The 23911-nt window shown below is 41.7% G+C and overlaps 3 protein-coding genes across 11 annotated transcripts in view; 2 read left to right on the top strand and 1 right to left on the bottom strand.

Annotated features, from left to right (window-relative positions):
* The window catches only part of kank4 (KN motif and ankyrin repeat domains 4), a 104221-nt gene extending 94998 nt beyond the window's left edge, over positions 1-9223 (top strand). The window contains exon 11 of the transcript XR_011311160.1: positions 9148-9223. The gene's annotated coding sequence lies outside the window, so the exon portion shown is untranslated. The remainder of the gene's footprint in view (positions 1-9147) is intronic.
* lrp8 (low density lipoprotein receptor-related protein 8, apolipoprotein e receptor) overlaps positions 1-23911 on the bottom strand; it is a 173653-nt gene that overhangs the window by 16739 nt on the left and 133003 nt on the right. For 5 of the 8 annotated variants that reach the window (XR_011311161.1, XM_069704811.1, XM_069704815.1 and 2 more), the window contains exons 10-17: positions 22521-22692; positions 19224-19448; positions 18468-18586; positions 16715-16854; positions 10073-10214; positions 7445-7597; positions 5310-5762; positions 1475-1543 (exon numbers count right to left, since the gene is read on the bottom strand). Coding sequence is in view for 7 of the 8 variants with exons in the window: in XM_069704811.1 (XP_069560912.1) it covers positions 1475-1543; positions 5310-5762; positions 7445-7597; positions 10073-10214; positions 16715-16854; positions 18468-18586; positions 19224-19448; positions 22521-22692 (1473 nt within the window). In the remaining variant the exon portion in view is untranslated. The remainder of the gene's footprint in view (positions 1-1474; positions 1544-5309; positions 5763-7444; positions 7598-10072; positions 10215-16714; positions 16855-18467; positions 18587-19223; positions 19449-22520; positions 22693-23911) is intronic. The other 3 variants (XM_069704812.1, XM_069704816.1, XM_069704814.1) reach the window with 1 other exon arrangement.
* dock7 (dedicator of cytokinesis 7) overlaps positions 1-23911 on the top strand; it is a 304975-nt gene that overhangs the window by 154263 nt on the left and 126801 nt on the right. The gene's annotated exons all lie outside the window — the stretch shown is intronic.

The raw sequence follows: 23911 nt of genomic DNA, 5'->3' as shown, positions 1-23911 counted from the left end.
AAAAAAAAAAAATACAAAAAACATCAGCTTTTGTCTCATTTAGGAAATTTCACTCCAATTAGAAAGCGGCATAAGAGCCTGACTTTGGCTAAATACTGATAATCATTGTTGGACCGTTTCCCCTGGTGGAGCTGCGGTTGGGCGTGGTGCATTACTGGATGGGAACGGAGAGCTGGGGTGCAGAAATCCGGCCCTTGTGGACCTCCAACAATAATGAATGTTTAAAGCTGCCAAAAAAAAAATGCAGAATGGGGGGATTTGTGGCCGCAATAAATGGCAGAGGGACAGACTGAAGGATGAAGCGGAAAGGGTTAACTGTCTCGGGGGTTGTTTTAATGAGCTGATATCTCAACTGTTGAGAATGAAAAGAGAAAGAAAACTGCCTTACAACGTTTTAAAGCTTCCATAATTGATCAAACTATTAAATATTTGGGATGAAAGAGATCTCAATTAGCAGCATGTGCTGCCACTATAAGGTCATTTGCACATTCAGCTGATTTCTCAGTGAGGTTGGGCATGAAAGAATTAAATATTTCCATAAAATTAGATTTTCATTTTAATCGGCGCTAATAGAATAGATTAACTTTACTAAGCTGGTTTGATTGTAAGAACTTGAATTCTCTCTGTGTGCCTATATTAGTATGTATGGTAGTATGGCGGCTTCATGGTGCTTTTTTTTTTAAACCCTAAAGAGACGACAATGTTACTACCCAGGTCCTACATTTACCGCGCCAAACCGCAACTTTATCTCACTAATCCCTCTTTCAGCCCGTCGATATTTTCTCATGTAAAAAAAACCCAAACAATTCCAGACAGTGTGTAACCAGCTATCAGTTCACTCGGTCAGAGAAGTAGGTCAGAGCACCAGATTGATTGCACTACGAGCATACGATATGACCACAGTGGGAGCCGGAGCTTAATGTTATAACAGCTGGTCAAGTGTGATGACAAAACACTAATTGAATTTCCTATTTGCTCAAATCTCATTAATAACGACATAATGGTGCACATTAAAGAATGCCCGGCCATTCGCTGACTGACGAGCTTGTTTCCATATAATGACTTTTTCTAACCGTAGGGCAGGAGGGTTATTGTTGGATAACATCATAGCTCGATACAGTTTCTCAATTGCCAAAACATTATTTTAAGCTCAAACCTCACTGCTGAGCCTGATACCGCGCTTACCCAGTGAAAAGATACAAATTATTATTAAAATGAGAACATTTTTAGATTTAATCAGCTCAAGTGCGAGAACTAACACTCTTCAAACCGCGCACACACACCCACACACGCAAATACATGAATGCACAGACAAAGAATACCCCCCCCCGCACACGCACACGCACACGCACACGCGCACACACACACACACACACACACCATGCAAGCAACAAGCAGAGATGGAGGAGCAAGGAGGGAGAAGCAGGCAGGCAGAAAGCAAAGACAACACGGTGAGGACGCCAAGAGTACTCACCAATAGGAATGACTATCCCCAGAACCGCTACTGTGATATTGTTACCTATCAGGTAGTGATCACTCGCAGCTGAGATGAAGAGAAGGAAAGAAAGAGAAGAAGAAAATAATCAAACGAAGAAAAAAGTTTTTTTCAGAACTCTCTCTTCCCTCAAAACGCCTCAAAGTTTGCTGCACCAGAGGAGCGTCATGCCAGAAAGACATATTTACATAATATAAGGGCAGAGAATCCATTTGATTCCAGTTTGCACTGCAGACTTGTTTTTTTTTTTTTTTAACAGTATGTGTAAATGAAATGCGGATGAATCATATCAGGGTGCCATAAAAATGCAATGAGATGTGTTTTAATATGTTAGGAGACAAATGCAATTCCAGAAAGTAATACATCAGAATTTGTACAAACATCATTCAGTTCGCCGGAGGTTTAAAACATGCTGGAAGACTCCACCTGACCTTGAGCATGAACACGTGGTCCTTCGCTGCGAGTCTTTCTGTTTCACACCGTGTTTTCATATTGTGCCACAAAGCAATATCGGACACATTTAACTCTAAACACGCTTCGTGTGCCAGCTCCCCTTCAACTCTCACCCAAAACAGGTCGGTGTATAGCGTTGACATCAATCCTGCTCCCAGCCCGCCTATTAGCAGCAGGCCAGCCATTAGGCAAAGTGTGATCAGATGGCTATAATGAAGTCTAGTAAGAAAGATTAACAGAAAAGATCACAGTGCTGGCCCTGCATAGTGATTGGCTCATTCTAAAAAGAGACTGCACTTCTGTGCATGGCAAATAGGCACAGAAGTCATGTGATGGACGAGACATACAATTAAGACACATTATTTCTCATAATTGCAATCATATAGAGGAATAAACTACCGATAAAAGCACGCACACACACACACACAGAGACAGTGCCATAGAGAAAGAGCCACAGAAGGTGAGGTGACTTCGTATTGAGCAGCGAAGCCTGCAAGTCCTGAGTCAGCAGAAGTGAATTTGGCTTCTTTTTTCAAAGTGTGAGTGACGTCCAATGGGTCCTGAGACTCAAAAAGGCGGATTCATAGAATGTTATTGAAGAGGCTGCGATGAAAGGGGCAGTTTTGGAAAGTGAGGGCAGAGGGAGGGAGCGAGCGGGGAAGTGAGAAAGAAAAGTCTCTATTTCATTAAGACTTCATTAAGATTATTGCTGGAGGGATTTTAATTTCAATAAGAATTAGCTGTTTTCGGCTACAACATAAAAAAAAAAAGAAATCCCCATTTATTTTTCTATACATTTAGATTTGAATATAACTACAGACAGACAGACAGACAGACCAAAAGTAGAATTGCAGATCTGCTGAGCAAAACACTACATAAAATAAAGAGAGAAAGAGAGCAAGAGCAGGTGTGCAAAAAATGGCCGTGTTATGGAAAAAGGTAAGAAGGATCTCATTAAGCTTTCTTTGTGACAGCAGGGTCGATTCATAGTAACTATTATAATTTGTATGTTATCTGTTCTATACAGTAAATCAAATTGAATTAAAGTGTCTAGTTAAGACTAAATCAAATAGAAAAAGAAAATACTCCTCTTGTACATACTGATCATTTAAAAGATCTCTTTTTAACATGCTTCCAATGTCAGTAATGTGGAGGGAAAAGTATGTTTATCTGAAGACGATGGGAGAACTATAACTTTACACAATATAAGCCTCATATTACCTTAAGATAAACATTCTCAAACATTTTTGGACAGACGAGGACTGTGTATGTTGGATCATATGGGAACGCAAGGAATCTATTTCAGTCAGGGATGAAAACAACAACAACAAAAGCGTGTGTCAGTGTTCATATGGGACTCGACTGTCATTTGAAGATGGACATAAAAAAATTGTGAACCTGTCATTCAACAGTAAGACAGCATCTTGTCGTTGCTAAAAGGCTCATGAATAATTACTGACACCGAGAGAGAAGGTTGAAATATACAGAGATGAGCTCTGGGAACCAGCTGTGTTTATTTTTCATCTTTTTCTTTTTTTCCCTGAAAGTCTTCCCCGCTCCACCACGCCAACCCCAGCGCTGCACAAGTGTAACAGCTGATGCCGGCAAACTTGACAGTGTGCACTGAGTTGAAAATTACAACACATGGCCCGTGGGTTTGGAGACACGTCTTGTTCATGCCCCATTTTCTCATCCGTGTCTGCTCCACCTCTCATCTGGAGCACTAGTGGTGTGGTGAGGAAAGCTGACAACTTCAGAGATGGGAGGAAACATGCTCTCGCTTCTTAGTAACTCTGGGAAAACCCAGAACCCCCAAAAGTGGTGCGGCCGGCATTTTTCCTTTCTTTCCCACAAAATCACTTTCTTTCATGCCTATTTTCCATCCCGTCGTTTCATATCCTTGTAAACGCAATTTTTTCCCCCTCCCAACATCGTGTCATTTTTCAGATCCCATCCTCCCAGTTCAAGCGTCGGACTGTCATGTTCTGTTTTGCTCTCAGTTCACTCCTCTTCCTCTGTGGCCTCTTTATTGTCTCTCACTGTACCGTTTCATTTAACGACGCTTAGTTTTACTCCGCACTCTTCGCCTCATACATTTCCCTGTCCTCGCTTTGTCTCCAATTCTTCCTTTTTCCTCCAACTTCCACAACCACTTCAAACTTTCATCATCTTTTCCTCCTCCTCGCACTCTGTATTGCCTTTTCAGCCTCAACACTTGCTCTCCTGGTTTCTCAATATAACAACAAACGTCTAAATGCCATACTGTAAAATCAAGTGTTAAAAAGTTCACATACTGCAGCAGTTCGCTGTCTTTCTCACGTGCAGATCTTCGTTCTACCTTTTTCTATTCCATCTTTTCTCTCTAGTGACCAGCCGGCTGCTTCATTTAAATAAATACATTATCTAAAGATGTGTAAAGTGTTTAAGTTTGCCACTTTTTTACTGTTTGTCTGCCTCTTTGGTCTGAAAAGGCGAAGGTATTTGAACAAGGGCCAAATTCATTTTAAGACGCGTTAGAAAAACAACAACTTGTAAATAATAATCTTAAGAGTCGGTACTAAGAAGGCAACTTATTTGGATCCTTTTTGCAATCTTTCTTCTGTTAAAAGGAAAAAAAGACATAAAGCTGCCTCTGCAGTTTGACAGTTACAGCCATCTATTCTTAATCTCTGAAAACAGTGATTTCCCCCCCAAAAAAATCATGTGATGTGCAGCACAGCGGTTTATCAGTTTTGCTTTGTGGTGCCATCGAGGATTCTTGTTTGCTTCCAAATACAATTTAAGTCTTAGCGTGGCTTCGCAGAAGCGTTGTTACTGCTGTTATATTCTGCTGTCATTGTTTGTCTGGGCTGTAAAATGGTATTTTTTTTCTCGTGCGCCTGTAAATCTTGATTTGCTGTGAGAATGTTACCAGTTTTTCCAGTGAGGGAAAGTAAGGAGAGGGGAGAGAGAGAGAGAGAGAGAGATGGAGAGGAGAAAGACAAAGAGAGTGAGAGAAGCTGTCAGAAAGTGAGGATGAGTGATGAGAGGTGGAAGGCGTGGATGGAGGGTACTGTCGTTTGTTAGCTCTGACACCTCTGTTAGACGCCGGTCATGAGGGACCAACAGCAGACCGAGAGATACACCGTGTGTGCTGTGTGCAAGCGAAAAGAAAAGGGGGAGGACGAGGTCGTGCGGTGGCTAGACAGAGAGGTGGAGGGGAGGAGAAGCCAGAGGAAGGAGGGATGTAAGTGATGGCTTTCAGTTCACTGCTGCTTTGATGGCAAGGTGGTAGCGACAGTGATGGGCAGTGGAGCCCTACACGCAGAAGAAAACACACACCGTACGCTCACTTCGCACACATTCACAGTCCTATGCTCACCGTGATCCTTACCTCTGTGGGAGAGGTTGGCGTTGCTCTCCCTCTGAATGCTGTTGGGGGCCACGGGGCCCAACAGGGGTGTGTGTGCGGACGTGGACGTCTGACTCGTGCTGCTCACGCTGGTGGTCTCTGTGCTGGTGGCAGCGGGCGTCCGAGAATGCTGCGTACTTCTGCTGCTCCTGGAAGTCTGAGGAGGCGCCTGTGTGGTGATGCGCCTGGTTGTAGGTCTTTGTGTGGTGGCAGCAGAGGTGGTGGTGGTGGTGAAGGTGGTGGTGCTTGAGGCGGTGGTGGTGGGAGTTGAGATGGCGGAGGATGTGGACGCGGTGGTGGTGGCGGCAGCGGTGGTGCTGGCTGTAGCGGTGCTTGTGGTGGGAGTTGTGGTTGGAGTTGTGGTGGGAGTTGTTGTGGTGGTGGTGGTGGGGGGGGCAGCTGTAGTGGTCGTCCTGGGTCGAACTGTACGAGAGAGGAAGGACAAAAATCAATACAGCTTGACAGATTTTCACATGTCACGATGAGTGTTTTCACTTGAAACATTTCTGTGGTATCCATCAGCATGCAGTGAAATGGAAAACCGATGACAACAAACTATTTGTGATATCAGCAAATCATAATACGGCAATGTACGCTAAGTAATAAACTTTGCTTTGATGATTTTCCACACATGCTGCAAATTCTTCAACCACAGAACCATTTTTTTAGGTCCCAAATCATTAACTTTTGGAAAAAAAAAAAAAAAAAAGGCGTTATGGAATCATAATATATTACATATGGCTTCAAACTGGATCTAAAGTACAGCATTTTGTCACCTCCAACTCTGTTTCTCATCACTTTTTTGTGTATCAATACTGCATATATGAAAATGCATGCACTACTACTGACATCATTTTCTGTTTGCGTTCTTAGAAAACTGAATGACTATAAAAGAGGATTCGATTGAGGGTCCCAAAGATTTCTTCTTCAGGCCTGCAAAACTGACAGTTTGCTCCAAAATAGACAGAAATGAAGCAGTGAGCAAGGGGACCGTAATATCCTTTTATCATCATAAGTAAGTGCTCAGCAGAAATATCTTTATTCGATTTGCCAAGTCTGAAAGTTGTCGTGTAAATGTAGTCTCTCTGTGAATGTGTTTGTGCGCTCCATGCTCATGTTCCCTCTCTCGGAAGGATTCTTTGAATGGAGGCCTACATACATCATCATCATCTCCGTCTTAGTTTTCTGTGTGTCAGCTCCTTTTGCCTCACCTGTACAAACAGTGCGGTGTAAAAAAAAAAAAAATAGTGTGTCCATTAAGGGTAACAGCTTAACAAATGTCTTGTCTCTACGGAGGCTGAGGACAAGCTGAGTGGTGAAATAGGGTCAGAAAAATAATGGAGGTGTGTTGGGAACACAGGCGGAACCCCTGACCCACTTCCAATGATGGTGTTACAGTAAACGAAAGGTTTCAGATTCTCTCAAGGAGTTTGCTTTTCAGTCCATCACAATCAATACAGTTCGATTTCTATATTTTACAGTTTAGCGCTGATACTGGCAAGAGTATTTTGTACTATTTTGTTATGATTTGAGACAGATATGATTGAGTATGAATAAAATGGCTTAAGTAAGGGCGGACAAAATCGCCACTAGCAAGAATGAAATTGAATATTCTTGTGATTTTATCTCCAAATATTTCTAATTTAGCATTTTCTGTATCTATATTACTGTCAATTTAAAAAAAAATTGTTCAGTCGATCTCCTCAAATGTTAAGACTTTGAGCTGGGCATCGAGATGGGAATAACAGAAGCTTCAACTCTAGCACTAAAACCTACAAAGAAATTTGGTATAAATGCAGTTTTTCCGTCAGCATGCAGTTGTATGGGAAATATTTCCCTCGACCATCCCTGTACAATATTGGAAATGCTCAATATACTGAATAGTTTAAAGCTGAACATTTATTTATAGGATTGCATAAATACTTAATTATGAGGCGGAGAGAGTGAACGCCCCGACCAGTTTAATATCCGTACAGCCTGGCTCTCCATCATGTCACTGTGATTACAGCAATGTGGATCTCATGTGACATTTGTCAGCACAATTTCTTTAATTAGGTGCGTCTCTGGACAGAGTGATTTATCGGTTCAGAATGTGACCGACTTACCGAGAACGCAGCGCCTCATGTCTGGACCGAGCTCCATGCCATCAGGACAGGCACAGGTGTACCTGGGGGAGTGGTCTGTGATCTGAGGGGCCTTCAGACAGAGGTACTCGCAGCCGCCGTTGGGAAGACTGCCCATATTGCAGGTGTCAGGGGCTTAGGGGGACACAAACAGAAATAAAAGGAGGATTAAAAAAGGTTTAGTATATTTTGCCTTCCAAAACAAACAAATTAAACTCCAAAGCCTTTCCATGTATTTTCCTTAAAAACGGTATTGGAAACCATGATTTATAAGCCCCTCAATTTTGACAATCATTCATTCTCAGCATTTTAGTGGTTTCTACAAACTTGCAGAAAATTGAAGAGCCATGTCAGCACCAGGGTGATGAGCACATGTTTTGACAGAAATGGACTTTAGACTGGAAAAGCTGAGAGGAAAATAATATTGAGACCTGGACTGGACCGCAGTTTTAAGCCTTGTTCTGACTACCAGCACAAATCCGTTTTTAAATTATTATTATTATTTTTTTTTTTATCAAATCCAGTTTGGCTCCAGATTGATTTTTGGAGGTCTGGACAGCAAAAATAACACATGAAATGTGATTCCAATCGGATTTCTAAAGATCTGATTCAAGAAGCAAATCCAACTTGCCTGCAGTCTGAACAAAGCCTTCGAAACACCGAATCAGAGCAAAGGGTCTGGAACATTTTCGAGGCCTTCACTACTTATTATAACTGTAAACCTTATTGTATACCAAGCAGCAAAACAACATCAAATAGATGCTAGATTCACATATTTGTATTTATGCCACAGGGTAACTTCTGGTCTAATTCAGTGATGCTTAGGTTAATGCAGGGATGTCTCAACTCTGCTTTTTTTTTTAATCTCTTCACCCAAATGAAAAATTTACATGTAATTTCTCAACCCGAGACACAGACTCATGGAAAAATATTTCTCCTCTTGTCATGTGGGGAAGCAGCAGAATTTAGGTCAGGTCGCGGTCGATTCTGCCTCCTGATTTGTGATGTAGTTTTAGAGAGCAGCACATTAGAGGAATTATCAGCCGTCAGGAGCGGAGGCAACATCACTCACCACACACAGGGAGATTTTAATAAGCTGGGAATACATTATACCTCATGTACAGTATCTCGGCATTACGAGTGTGTAATAAGAACAGCTGTCTAAGTTAAATTCTTCAAAGCTCCAAATGTCTCACATATGCTTTCAGAAGAAATTAAACTCTTTCCCGTTGTGGGAAAAAGCAAGTTTCTGAAACGCCATGACATACTGTGACAATACGTTTAAAATGATATACTAGGGGGGAAGAAATAAGGATTGCAACAGAGGAGGAGAGTAAAAAAAAAAGGAGATAAGGAGAGTCAATAGAAAAATAAATGAAAGATGAGAAGGAGGGAGATAAGAATAGAAAGTAAAGGAAAAGGAAGCAGAAGATAGAAAAAGGACTGCAAAACTATGTTTTAAAGTTTCAAAAGCTCCACTTTCTTTCTTCTTGTGTCTTGGTCGAGAATAAGAACTGAAATATGGAAACGAGGCTTCAAAAAAGAGCCGGAATGGAACAAAACAAATAAACAGATAAATAATAAAAAAAGACAACAAAGTGAGGATTGGAAGAGAGGCTCTTTTGAGGAATTGTGTCCAAAAAAACCCCAAAACAACAACATTGTTTACCTTGAGCTGTTGGGAGATTTTTTTTTTTATGTGTGGAGGTGTATTATATCAAGGAATCATTGGAGAGGATATTTGCCTTTAGGTGGAACATATTGTACACAATAGTTGAAAGATTATGTAAAAAATATGAAAAGCAAGAGCGATGAAGATACATTTAGATAAGAAAAGGAAGAAAGCAGGTTGACCTTGCAAATTGCATCAGTCAAGGTCACATTTTATGGAAATATTTCATTTTATTAGCGCTACGAGTATCCTCACAGGGCAGCTAGAGTTCATCCAGCAACGTCCCCATTTAGCCTACTTAGGCCTGATTGTTTTGTATCTTGCCTTTGTTGGCATTTTGGAGAGAACATGTTCAATTCTGTGATATCATTTTGAACAGAACTCTTGATTTATTAATGAGAGAATGCAATTAGCTCCCTACTGGCACACAGACAAGACTGCTTTGAGCGCCGAGTGAGGAGAGAAAACAAAGCTTGAAAACACAGACTCGCACAAACAAATCGCTGGCACACACTATCAAACAAGCCAAGGTACACATGCAGAGGCGTTAACTAGCACGCACAACCCGTCTTGGAAATGAATCCATCCTGGGAAAAATAATCAACACATCATTTGACATGCCCGGCACAACTATCAGTCTAATCACACACATCAGGTGAGTCGTTTATCGTGTCAGACACTTTTACTAATGTGCATCCTCGGGTATATATGGAGACCAGAGGAAATATGTTGTTGTTTGGGTGTAAATATAGACCCTCAGTAAGCTGACCAACGCTGAGCAAACACTCGGGTGTTTTCACAGAATCTGTCCGATTAATCTGGGTGCCGCGGCTGCTTCGTCTTCTCCGGTACTGCCCCGGGAATAACTGAGTCATCATCCAAAAAAAGCACCCCAAAATAGTCTCTGTTGTATCGCGTTAGTTGATTTTCTGTCTTACCCTTGGGCTGCCTCTGCTCATGGAACACCACCAGGTCGAGGGGGTTGTTGAGGTGCTCTGCTACCTTTACCACGTCGTGTCCCGTCAGTCGGTTGGCGCTGTATATCGCTTCGTCCTCCACGTCTGTCCAGTATATGCGATCCTGGGTTAAAAAGAGGGACAGACGGTTTAAAACAATTCGTAAATAAATGCTAGTCATTGACGCTCCTTCATTCAGAAACAAAATAATACGGATAAATGACGAGCTTTATAAAAAAAAAGAAAGAAAAAAAAAGATCTTTCAAAATTGTATCCGCAGCCAAATATAGTACAGCTTCCTCACATCCAATCATGTTTTAGTTGTAATTCAGACCCACATGTTGCCTGCTTTACATCTACAAAAGCCCAAGAGAACGTTTAACATCATCTGCATACAACTGTAATTCATTAAATTATAATAAATTGCATTTCATTTGTTAATGTGGTAAACAAAGCAAACTCCGCCGGGAAATACTGCAGTGGATGTTTTTTGACGATAAAAAAAAAAACACACACACACACTGCTGTTTGTTGCAGTAAAATGTGCTCATCCTAACAATGAATGTTGCATTAAAGTTACATTCACTTAGAGGTACCATTTTTGTTATCTTATTGCTGTTTGGGTCACTTTAAGTATAAAATAGTTTCTCTAGTTTACCTCGGTCATAGTGGAAGTCCAAATCTCTGCTCATCAGTTTCATAATTGACAACATTTGATTATATTTGGGTTTGAGGATTTACTTGACAGGAGAGTTTTTAGATGTTTTATGCCTGAGGTAACTTTGATTGAATTTTTTAAACTGAAGGCATAGGATAATTAACAGATTTGAAGGCTCCATTTAAAACATTATTTATGGAGGTTAGGTTAGGCTAAAGGCGGTTTTAAAGAGGCCGAATAAATTCTATTGTGATGTGAAATGTGCTATTTAAATGTATCCTGTGACTTGTTCATCATCCAGCACAGTGACTGCTGAGGAAATAATGCCTTTCGCAATATTGTCAAAATTTAGTACCCCTCCCTCTGCCGTGAAAAGTCTAAATGGAATGAGTATATTAACACAGCGACGTGAGCGAGTGAAGATTGTATTGATGAAAACAAAACATTTCTCTGGTGAAATAACAGTCATACACGGCCTTAAAACACCGATACCGCGTTTTTCATTTCAACTAATGAAGAAAGTGGTGGCGGCATGTTTGCCGCTTGTATTTTTAGCCATCCTAATTAATATAGCTAACGGATCTAAAAGGAAAGAAGAGGTTTGGCATCTCTTAGATATAGTTTACGCTTAAATAACATCTCAGTGCTCAGTGGATAAAAAGGATGCTTTTACAGTAAAAACATAGTTTCAGGTACGAGTCTCCTCTTGAGAAAAACATCCACCCGGTCGTTTGTTGTAAAAGCCTTTATTCCGCTGACTCTCTAACTTCTCTTTCTGCTCGGTTCAAAAGCAGGAAGAAGTGTCTTTTATCTGGATGTACAACGTGTTTGTCAGAAACAGCTTTGGCAAAAGTAGAGCCATGACATCCATCACTGGCGTGGTAGATATCGTTACACCTTACAGTTTCAGTGTTGTAAAAGTTGCATTCAAATATAATATAAATTACTCTGAAATAAAGTGTCATAAAGGGACGGCTTATAGCTGCAAGATCATTCTCTCATCTTTCATCTTTTTTGCGGCACTTTCCCGATTTCTCTTCCTTTTATCTAACACCTCCTCTTAATTATCTTTATTTATACTACAGGAAAACAGGGATACACAGCACAAGTGGTCACGACACTTGGTTTCCACGGCAACCGCAGGCTCCTCTGTCTACGCAGGCACACAGCAATTAAGCAAAACACGTACAATTAGAGCAGGAGAAAACACTGAGGCACGAGCATCATAGGAAGGTTAAAGGAAAATGTGTGTGTGTCATGGAGACTCCTATAATAATTTGTTTCATTACACTTAGGCAGTGTCTTGTTGTCTCTTTCAATTCAAGGATCTGTAGTGGTTCAACCACAGATTTGTAGGGAGTGTGTACGTAAGTAGGTATGCGTTTCCGCGCGTGTGTGTGTGTGTGTGGTTCAGTCAAAGCCTTGCTTTCCATTTGTGCTGGATTATCGGTGGACTTAACCTTTCTCTCACCTTCTCCTTTTCAATCTTTCAGTGAGCTCTCTATCGCCTCATCTCCCCCTCACTCAGATTCAGATAACCTTTACTCATATGACAGTAGAGCCGAAACAGTGAAAGACAAATATCCGCCATGCTGCTAAAACAACACTCAAATCTATTATTCCATCTCTCCTTTTCACTTTCTCTCTCTGTGGATGTCTTTCTTGATCTCTGTCAATCCCTTCCACTGTTTTTCTGTTAGTTTCTCTACTGTCAATCTCTGCATTTGTCACTTTCTCTGACCTTGAAGGCTTCAAACAGCGATGCAGGTGCGGGGAGGGAAGTGCACTTCATTGTAGGATCAAGGCGAATCTTTCATGTGTTGAGGGATAGGCCAGAACTTATACACAAGCTCTCACCCGAGTTCTCCTGAACACATGGCAGCTCTGCATCACATCAGTCAGGAGCGCTGCCTCTCGGGGGTGGGGAGGGTGGAGTACATTCAAATGGATGTGGAGTCGTTTTAGGGTCAAGGGGAAAGCAGCCCTTGATGATTTGATCATGATTCTGTCCCAGAAGAACAAATGTTGGGCAGTCAGACTGACACTTCTGCCTGATGAGATTGAGTTGCCTCCTGCATACTTAGATGCCACGTCAGGACACCATAAAACGAAAGCCAAGCCACTCAACTTGTGAAGCCTTTGATCCTCAGTGTGTTTGATTTGTATTCTTTTTTATCAACCCAAGTTATGAAAAATTAATATGGGCTTGGGGTAACATCTGGAAACAAATGACGTTATGAGACATTTTCTGTTAATCTGCAATAGGTTGCAACCAAATATTTGTATTGTTCTCACACGGTTTTTACCTAAACAGTTGTTTAGTCTTCTTACTTTGGACTGCAAGTGTGGACAGGTATGTCTTGATTGTATAATTAAGCTGTGGTTACAAATGCTCTAGCCTCTACTAATATTACCATCCGTTCTCATATAATTTCCCTTGTGTTAGAGCGAAGCCTTTAAAACCTGTTAAAGTTCCCCTACAGTGTTAAGTTAATGGCAAAAGACCAAGTATATTATTTCCTTTCTTTCTAACATATTCATTTCTAGCGCCTATTTCTTTCAGTCACTCCCTCTCTTTTACTTCTTCCCAAACCCATCTCATCTTTTTTGATCCCTCTAGTCAGACAAAGAGTGGATAAAAAAAAAGTAATACAATGATACTAAAGCTAGAGAAAGAGAAAAGCTTATTCTCTGCATGGCTCTGCGATCTACTTCCTCAGTGCTTGGTGTGGAGGCTGGAGGTGGACACCGACTGGCGGGGGTCTGAATGTGTGTTTTTTTTGTTTTGTTTGTGAACTGGAGGTGTGTTCAGACTTGGCTACAGAAGCTCCGTGTCTTTCCTCTGCAGTGATGACAAACATCCGTACATCAGTATCAGTACATCACTCAGAAATATGAGGGTCTGTAATCACTGAAAGAATAAAGCCTAATAATGTGAAAAAATAATGTTTGGTTAATTAAACTATCATGAAACCCCAATATTTAAGAACCAACTGTGACAAAAATGACTACATCCTACAAGAGTGAGACTCCATGCTTGTATTTTTCCATGCATGTACGTCTACCTATATTTCCGACAACTGACTCCTCAATCCTCCTGGATATGCATGACACACACGTTTCACGCCGTGTATTTATGGAGAGATGTTCTACCTTTCTTTACATATACATTTTGTCAGCAGCTCTTTTCTAGATGGAGTTTTGTTGCTCTACCGTCCACTTTAAAATACTCCTAAGTCATTCTGTTGGATTCAAGTCAGGGGCACAAAGTTGGGCAAGTCAGAGTTTCTACTTCTGTTCATTCACTGTAATCTAGTGCCATTTATAAATGTAATTACCTCTACACCTTTTGTACTCATGCAACCACCAGATCAGCACACTTCCACCTCAATACTTCACAGTCGGCACTATGCAGTGCAGTCCACTATGTGGTCCTGGCAAACTCCATGCCAAACACACTGAACCCCGTCTGATACAAAATATTGGATTCAGGCTTTTCTTCTTAATGTCCTGAGCAGTCGATGAAACACCACTTTCCACAGATATGACTGTATCAAATATCAAACTGTGCGTGACATTATTTTTTGAGCACGCCTTCTGATATTTGTAGTAGGGCTCATCCCGGACCTCCTAACCACTAACTGCAATGTGTTTCGGTTTATATTCAGAAGCCTCCTGAAGCTATTGTACCCCAAATTAATTAAATCAAGAAAGAAACTAGTTTAGAGTTTCACTTCACAACTTGAACCAGGCAACTCCAAAGTAACAAACCTCCTGTTATCGGTCCGTTGGGACCAGGACAACCTCCCGCTCTGCTAAAAGGTTTTTTTTTTTTTTTTTAATTTGGTCTGTATCATAACCAGAACAGAACAAAGACCAGAAGAGCTGGCTATTAATCTCCAGGGTTGAACTTTCGCTGCTGCCCAAGACATTGGTTTTCTCACACACACACACACACGCACGCACGTACGCACGCACGCACACACACACACACACACACACACACACACACACACACACACACACACACACACACACACACACACACACACACACACACACACACACACACACACACACACACACGTTCTCAGCTGGACATGATGGATGTCCCTTCCTCACTTTGCTTCTCATCATCACAGCGTGTGCAGCAGAGAGAGGCTTGGAGAAAGCACTACTTACTGCTCACATTTCACCTCCTGCTCTCTCCACCTTCATTCCCTCCTCTCCCTCCGGTTCTGTTTCCCACCTTCCACATCATCTACACTTGATCAGCTCGAACAGACTGACTCACTCCCTCCTCAATAAATACAGCCAAATTAGTTGTATCAATTGCCGTACTCTACTGTGACTACACTCGTCAAAGGCTAAACTATAATTCCTTCTCGGGGTTTGTCCTGCTGCTATACTTTTAAAACATCTCCATTTCTCTTCAATCAATAAATGTTCCTCCCTTGACTTCCCCTACTTCTTAAGACGTCACACTTCTCTTACCGCCCATTCCCAAGTGTACTCTAAAAACACCAGTATGTGCTTGTTACAGTAACAAGCAATGCCCTATACATTCATCAAGAACTCACGAGTGTTATTACTTTCAGGATTTCTGGTCCCCCATTTCTGACGAGGAAGTTAGCCAAATATGTCAAATTTAAAAATAACATCATAAGAGAGAAGCGAAAAACTCATCCCACTGCTTGAATCTGGCTCACAAGAAGTCTAGAAATACACAGCCATGATGGAAATCAACAAGATATGAGCGTGAACACCCACGAGGCAGAGATAAGTCAGCACAGACCTGATTTTCTCTGTGTATCTGCAGTATCCTTTGGAGGTCAAACAAGGACATTTTGCATCTTGTTTGCCTTTCAGGTAGAGATCTTCCATAAACACTGCTAGGAAATCAATGCCAAGTCCCAGAAAGGAAAGATAAATAAAACTCACTGTGCATATGCAGTATACATACAGTATGTGTACACAGTGCATTTCAGGATGATTTTTCTCTCAGTTTCTTTTAAATGATTTAGTTTAGCTGTATTTAAGCGAGCTGGTTTGAAATGAATTTCAATCATTTGTTTGATTTTTTTTCTTGAATTAAGATTATGGTTACATGTTTATAAGGCAAAACCCTAGTGGTATAAGAGCTGCAATCACAAAGTTCAGAAACGTCCTGTTGTGCACGAACACAGCGCAGCAAAGTAATGCACATGGACCAGGGGGAAGCAGTGAACTCTGACTGAGTATTCTAAGTTAAGTTGCTTGATCAATATCAGCACCTAAGTTATACATGTTTTTGTGACCAGTGGTACGTGCACATTTGCGATTTCACCATAGACCTGAAACTTGAGCAGAGAGCGCACAACAAATTTTGTGTCAAATTTTTGGGCAACAGAAAGAACCCAAAGGGAACCAATCCAGGTGATTAGGAAGCAATGATTATGTTGTAGCAGGTGACATTATCCCACAATTCAGCTTGTTTGTACCGAATGTTTTCCCTCAGGCACCTCAGAACATCGCTGTAGAGCTCAATGTTGACATTCTGACCACATTGGACAAATTCACAGTGCACAACCCTGCGAATGTGAAAAAAAAAACCCCACTTGGCTGCACTACTGACCTGACTCGCATTTTTTGATCTTGGACAGTGACATTCAGCCCCTCTGAAACACCAGTGTCACTCAAAGCACCTCATTATGTCATTGCTGTAGGCTTTCTGAAGCATTTCAAATGTCTCTTTTACCAGTTTCCCGAGGATGACACAAAATTTGACATGTGCTCTATGCTCAAGTTTCAGGTCAATGGTGAAATCGTTGTTCACGTACCAGTGAGTGGTCACGTAAACGTCTGTAACACAGGTGCCTGAAGGTAAAGGTATGTTGCTGCTTGTAATAACACACCAGACCAAAGCTTGGCAATATCATTGGCTGGACTGACTCCTTGAGAGTTTTAATCTCAACTCTTTCTTGTACCTCAAAGACTGTGAGGGCAAAGGGATGTCCCAGGTGGTGATGGGAGGACAGCAGCACTTTGCGGTTGTCTCCATTCAGATCCACACTGGACAGCAGGTGCAGCTTGGAGTCCACCCAGTAGAGACGTCTGTTGGACAAGTCTGAGAAGATGTCAGGGGAAAGAGAGAGAACAAAACCAACGGGGAAAGGAAAAAAGAAGGAGGGAGAGGGAGGTGAATGGAGAGAGAAAGGTCAGTCGCACAGAAAAGGCCTAGGGTGAGAGGTATCTGAATGTAATGGCCCAGCAACTACACCATCAATCTTATTTGACATGACGGCTGAGGCCCTGCTCTGAGAAAACACAGATGTGATTGTAATATTGCCGCTTGACTTCTTTGCAGGGGAAAATATATGTGCCCTTGAGCAAATTCATTAGTCCTGCTGGACCTATTTTAAAGGAACACTTTGATGTTTTACAATTCTATAATCCTCTATGTATCGGCCCCAAGACCATTTACATAAGGCCTGCAACATTTCTGTGTCCTTGCTATAAGGCGCAAAGTGACGTTGTGGTTTACTTGAAAGTTTACAGAATGCAGTGAATTTGACAGCAAAGGATATAATCCTAAGGTGACTTTCCTTTTACTCGCTTCTAACATTACACTTACAAATGAAGGAGTGTAAGCACGGAGTGTGCATGAATAAGGAATTGTATATGTTTTCTAATGTATCTTTTTTTTTAACCAACCTTCCACTTAGTACATTTTTACAAAATAAATAAAAAAACGAAACCTAAAAAACAAATAGGAGAATATTAACATTAACTTAGCGTCTCAATTCGATAAAAAGAAAAACCTCCTCTTTTATGGTTAACTCATCTGCATTTGCCAACCAGTTCAACCATTAACCATCAATTGAAGTGAACAAATCTTAGCTGCAAAAAAAGTGTTTTCTTGGCCAGCAGTGGCTAAATTAGATTTTTTTTTTGCTCAAAAAAACAGACAACTTTTTAAATTGGGAAAATAATGGAAATCTAAAAAAAATATCAGTAAAAGCAGGTCAGAAGGGTTAAACCAAAAAAGGAACAGCATTACCATTGTAACAGCAAATAGAAACAGAGAAACCACATTTTGGTTTTGAATTTTCATTCATGTCATCTGACTCAGTCAGTCACCTACTCCGTATGAAATCAATGACCAAGGGGAAATAATTCACCCCTTCTCCCACAGCAACTTAGGCCTACTCCATCATTCGCCTTATTCTAAAAAATAATTTGTTTTCATAGAGATGCAGCGACACCTCAATTCCACAGAGTGTGGCAACTGTGTGCTTCCATTTCTCCTCAGGCAAGGGCAGCTGAGAGAAATTACTTGGTGCTGAGGAGGGAGTTGAAGGGGATGATGGGAGGCATCGACAGCACAGAGCGTCTGGTTTATTAATTCGGAGGCCCATACTTGCTGCTTTGATTGATGAGAGCCAGACACAAACTGAGCTATAACAATACGAGCTACTTGGGTTGCACCCCTAGACTATTTTCTTGTCTCTCAACTCTTGCTGTTTCTCTCTCTTTGTTTCCTTCCATCTATCTATCTCTGTTGTCCTCTGGTTCTTTGTATTAAATTTGCTCCGGCCACCCTTTTCTTTCTCCCTGAAAGCATTTTTACATTAGAACTACTTTCAGAGCTGATGGATTTTTCTGCCTGTGTATCATCTTGTAATTTTCTCTGCCTTCTTCTTTGAGCCTTGCATGTTCAAAATGGCATGTTTTCTTTACCTAGAGTGATTCCATTGGGCCACTCGATGTGTTCAGACACCAGAACTTGTCGGTCCACTCCATTCATCCCAGCCTTCTCGATCTTGGCCTGACTTCCCCAGTCTGACCAGTACATGAACCTGTGGAAAGATACACCGACAAGTTAAATAACCAACAACCAATTATGTGTCAAACATTTAAGTCCTTTCCCAGGAGCAGCGAATATGTACAACAGAAGAAGTATCTGAGTGAGTCCACTGTCGTCTCTCGTGCAATGTTTCCATCTGTCTATGGTTCCATATCATTTTCTCTTAAAAATGATAACGTTTTACTCGTGAAACAGGCCTAAAGGAAAGTAGACACTGCAAAACAGCAGGTACCAGAAACTTGGACCACTTCTGAGTGTGTGTGTGTGTGTCCGTGAGAAGCCCGGCTTCATTTGCATGTATTTCATGCTATTCTAGTTTTATAGCACAGTGGAAAGAGTCCTTTGGGGAAACTCAATACACCCGAGACAAAGAGGAGAAAAAGGTAGAAAGAGATTACAAAAAGTCATAATCGTACCTCCGCATAATTGTTAAACTGCTTAATCTAAAAGATGGATCCGGCACTACAAATAGTGTTGCTATGGTGTCGTAAAATGTTTTAGGCCAACTTCTAGACCAAATGTCTGTTCTCTATAATAACACCCTCCTCACTGCCTTTTCACTTAACTCCTTTGCCATCTTCTCATTCTTTGCCCATTACTCCCTCCACCTTCAAACTTCCCTGACTCACCCTCGATGTGGATCCACTGCGATGGCCCGCGGCTCGCTCAGCTCAGTGGTTATCAGCACTTTTCTCTTTCTGCCGTCACCCGTGGCGACAGAGATGCTCTTGTTGCCTGAGTCGGTCCAGTAGATGTTCTTGTGGACCCAGTCGACAGCCAGGCCCTCGGGGGAGTGGAGCGAGTCGATGAGAGTCACCTGCTCCGATGAGTCACTGGCCTTGTTGATGTAAGCACTGGTGGATGGTAGAGAAGAAAAGCAATCTGGATTAAAATAAAATATCAAATAAATTCGGAAAGGCAGAAGACGACGGATCTGTTACTTTTGATTCTGGCTTCTTTTTCTTGTGAAGAGAGGTTTGAGAGTGTACGTTGTGTGCCTTAGTATTCGGTGGGGAACCGGTATTTTCTATTTGGGTGTGTGGGACACCCAAACGTGACACCTCTGTAACAACCTCAGCCCTCCCACCGAGCAGCATCTCCCAGGGAGAATGAGTCTGTCTTTATCTATCAGCAGCACACAAAACAACTCGCCTCTTGCTTTGTTTTTGTCACTCTGCCCCGCCTCTCTTGTATTTTATTTTATTTTTCTCTTTTCTACTCGCTCCTCTGTCCACGTTCCTGGTTTTCCCTTCCCTTCCTCCCTCAACTGCTTTACCACTGACACACGTTGAGACATTATCGTCTTCACTTCGTGGGGGCTATGAAACAAGACAATACAAATCACCCTTGTTTAAAAGGTTGAGAAAAGCAATGTCCCAATTTACATCCTGCCGTCACGTTAGCACGGTGCACAGGAGTGGAGAGGAGAAGTAGGAATGGGAGGAGCGCGAGGACGCTGGCGAGGTAGCTGAAGCGTGCGGGTAAGGTGGAGATGGATGAGACTGGGACTTGGAAGCAGATTGTGTTGTTAATTGACTGTGTTGCTGTTTGCCAGAGAAGACGTCTTCATCTTAGTGGGAGGGGTCGGTGGTGTTACCGTGGTGGATAATCCGAGGCTTCTCTTGTTTGAAACACAGATGCAACACCTGTCTCTCCCTCAGGGTCAAATTGAAATGAGGGACGGAGACGAAGTCCTTCATGTTATTGATGCAACTCTTTATTTAGGAACTGAATTGTGGATATGAAAACTCCGAGACAAAAGTGATATTTTACACAAAAATGACAGCTTTTTCCCCGTGTTACATCTTCTATTCTATTACACTGTTTGTCAAAAGTAAACAATATGATACTTTTTTCTTATCCTATACTGACGCAGTACGTGCAAATATATTAATGTAATTACTCTGATATTTAACTTGACTAATATGTACTCTTACAGGCTATTGGTAGGCTTCACTATGTCCTTATTTTTAGTTAAACATCTTCCTTTAAACTGGGATGAACCGTTTGGAGGGGAGAGGCTACAGGCTGCAGTGAAGAATGAGACAGAGACAGATGAGTCCAAGACCAGTGAGCAGATTGCATCTTTAATTGGCCGTACTATTGTTTGCAACAGACATCTCCATCATGGGGAGAAGTTAACAAGTCGTCGACCCGTAGCATGCTAATCACTAGGAATTAGCCTGGAAAACCACATTATCGTGGTGAGAGCAAATCAGGCGTACGCACTTTAAAAAATGCACCTTATCAGAGGAAGAGCTTCTTCGCTGGAGAGTAGGATGCCGGAGTAGGAGGTGTGATCAGTCATGTCATTAGGATTAAACAGAGCAAAGAAACAACAAGTTGCAAGAAGCAGTTAATATTGTGACAAAGTTTAAAGGAGTATGTTGGTTTGGGAGGGTTTTTTTTTTGTGTTGCTATTTTTCATCTATGTAACTTGGTAGCTCCTGAGTTTAAAGCAGGAGACTCCAACGCCACAAGTATTTTGTTACCCGTTTCCTAGTAGCTCACTGAAGCTACGAACAATACGCAGTGCTTTACATACATATATTGACAGCCGTATAGTATGTTTGGCGATCCATTTCAGCATTTTTTTTGTATTTATTTATGTCCCCTCGCTCTGCTTCAACTGTGTCTGCTTCACTGTGTCAGGGCAGCAGAGGTCAGTGAAAACACAGAGGTCAGAGGAAAGAAACTGCGACCTGCAACGCGCCTGCAAAACGCAGCAGAGACTCACACTGAGCTGAAAAGAAACAGGTCCTCATAAATTAAGGTAAATAACATCAATACAATATACTAAACCAACCAAGTAGACTCTGATTGGTCAGTTGTCTCTCTAAGAGCCAGCATAATTAGCTAAGTAAATGTTAGTGGAATGAAATGTGGATGGAGATTTAAATATCTGCACACAGACATGAAGAATTGTATATAGAGTACACCCCACCTACCTGTACAGCTGCACTTGTTGCAAGCCATTTAAAGAAAATGTGTGTGCTTGTGTACATAGAGTTCATGATGAAAAATGACTTCATTCGTCCTTACTCTGTCACAAGCCCCCGAGCGTATCACCAAGTTTTTGTGGGAAAATGTGTACGCGTGTGCGTGCGTATGCAGATGAGTAATGGCGGTGATTATTGAGGCAGTGAAATTAAGAGAGCATATGGCTCTGCTGAGATGATAGAAAGCCCCTCCCACAACCTGCCAGCTATCAGGGTGACACCAACACACACACACACACACACACACACACACACACACACACACACACACACACACACACACACACACACACACACACACACACACACACACACACACACACACACACACACACACACACGCGCGCGCGTACCAAGCAATGATATACCTACAGTACATGTAATCGCATGCGAAAATGTGTGCGCACCCTCAGACATGTGTGTGAAGGACAAACAGCTCCACCTTTAACCGTCAGACAGATGACACAGCCCTCCAGGTGTGTCTGCCGTGCTGCCAGAAGGTGTGACATGCTGAAGCAGACAAGATGGATGGATAGCGGAGAGAGATGATGACAGGCTGGCTGAATGATGAGCAAAGAGAGTTATCCAAACTTCGAGGTTCCTGGCTCTGCACAGCGCCGTTCCTGGGTTTATACGGGCTTCATTAACCTTTCTGATACTCCTTGCAAACACACCATTTATACTGATGATGAACTCTGAGTGTAAATACCACTGGAATATATTCGTTTCCACCTTTACATTGTATATTACAACATAATCCAGTGGATTAGTGATGCAGCACAGGGTTATCAGCCAAGTTATATTCCTCACCTTTCTGCAGCCTTGGGCGATTTCTCAAGGTTGTTTGTGTGCTCAGAAAATATGCAACCGAGAGGTACATCTGATTTGTCACTGTGTGGGAGTGTGTGTGTGTGTGTGTGTGTGTACCTGTATATTTTACGATGATATAGATCACACCAGAACATCTTGTTGGTGGACACATCCACATCCAGGGCCACGGCGTTCTTCAGTGTGGGAACCACCTGCGTGTATTCACTCTTCAGCAGGTCGATGCGGCGGATTTCGTGACGGTTGGTGAACATCAGGTATGGACTCTTTCCTGATGGAGAGGGAAAGACATTCACGTCACGATCACGTGCGAGCCGAAGAACGTTTCCTGCCGTTTACTTCCTGCTTGACAGTGACAAGAATGGACAGAGAGGTCACAAAGGTCAGGAGGCAGGAGGAGACCCTGAAGGCCCCTTAACTTGCTGATGTGACCCCAAAAAGAAAGCATTTATCGTTCTCAGTCCACCGTTTACTAGACATGGGTCATCTGTACTAGTTTACATGTAACGAGGAACATTTGCTAATCTTGCCACTGAATAACACATCCTGCACCTGTACATAAAAGCTGAATTCGCATATGTGGAATTTTTCTCACGTGAACTTCACGCTGAGGCTGAGATAGACGAGGTCACAGTGACATTATATCTGCTTTGTTCACTGGCAGTAGGAAACAGTTTGATGTCATTTCATTGCAGTCATGTGTTACCAAGTGAACAAGATCTTGAAATTTTCAGAGTGTTGACTAGATATATAAAATAATATATTTGTCCTTCTACATATGAGTATTATTGAACACACACGCACACATTCCTACTGTTAAAGAGTGATGCTGACATGTCAATGAAACATTGACAAAGCAATTCCCACTCCCATTGGAGCTATTATTCAGTAAATTTGAATCATGTAAATAAACCATTGAGTAACCAACGTGCAACTATTTCAGGTTGGACATACTATACATCTATTTACCGTATACATTATACATTATTATTATGCGTATTATCAAAATACTAATCGGTGTGCTCTAGTCTTTCCCTATGACTTGTTTTTTACCAGCTCAACCTAAATACTGTAGTCAACAAATATACAATAGGTAGTGTTGAATGTTGATTTCTATTCCCATAAGGGAACATAACCAAAGATAACTGAGGCTTTGTTTTGCATTTGTACTATTCAAGTCCTTAAAGCATGTGTTTTTGATGATGTGAGCATAAATAAATCATCCAACCAAAGCTTTTAAAATGAAAACGCATTAGGCACAACATTATGTTATCTACTTAATTGTTCACACAATTATGCACTGCCGGGAAGTAACACATGCAGGATGCGATTTGGCCCGAATGGAAAGCAAAGCAGACTTACAAAGGACACATCCACTTTAAAGAGCGTTGCTTTTGAATATGCATGCGAGTGTGTGTCCTGCAGCTGGATGAAGTAACAAAGCGCACAGTGCTTGTGGAATAAAGCAGCCCAACAAAACGACCTGACAC

The sequence above is a fragment of the Brachyistius frenatus genome, unplaced genomic scaffold, assembly GCF_029030835.1.
Source record: "Brachyistius frenatus isolate BFR_SWC_R1_liver_20210118 unplaced genomic scaffold, ASM2903083v1 Contig_52, whole genome shotgun sequence".
In the NCBI taxonomy this organism is placed as follows: Eukaryota; Metazoa; Chordata; class Actinopteri; family Embiotocidae; genus Brachyistius; species Brachyistius frenatus.
The sequence above is the reverse complement of the archived record's forward strand: the minus strand, read 5'-3'. Positions and strand labels throughout refer to the sequence as shown.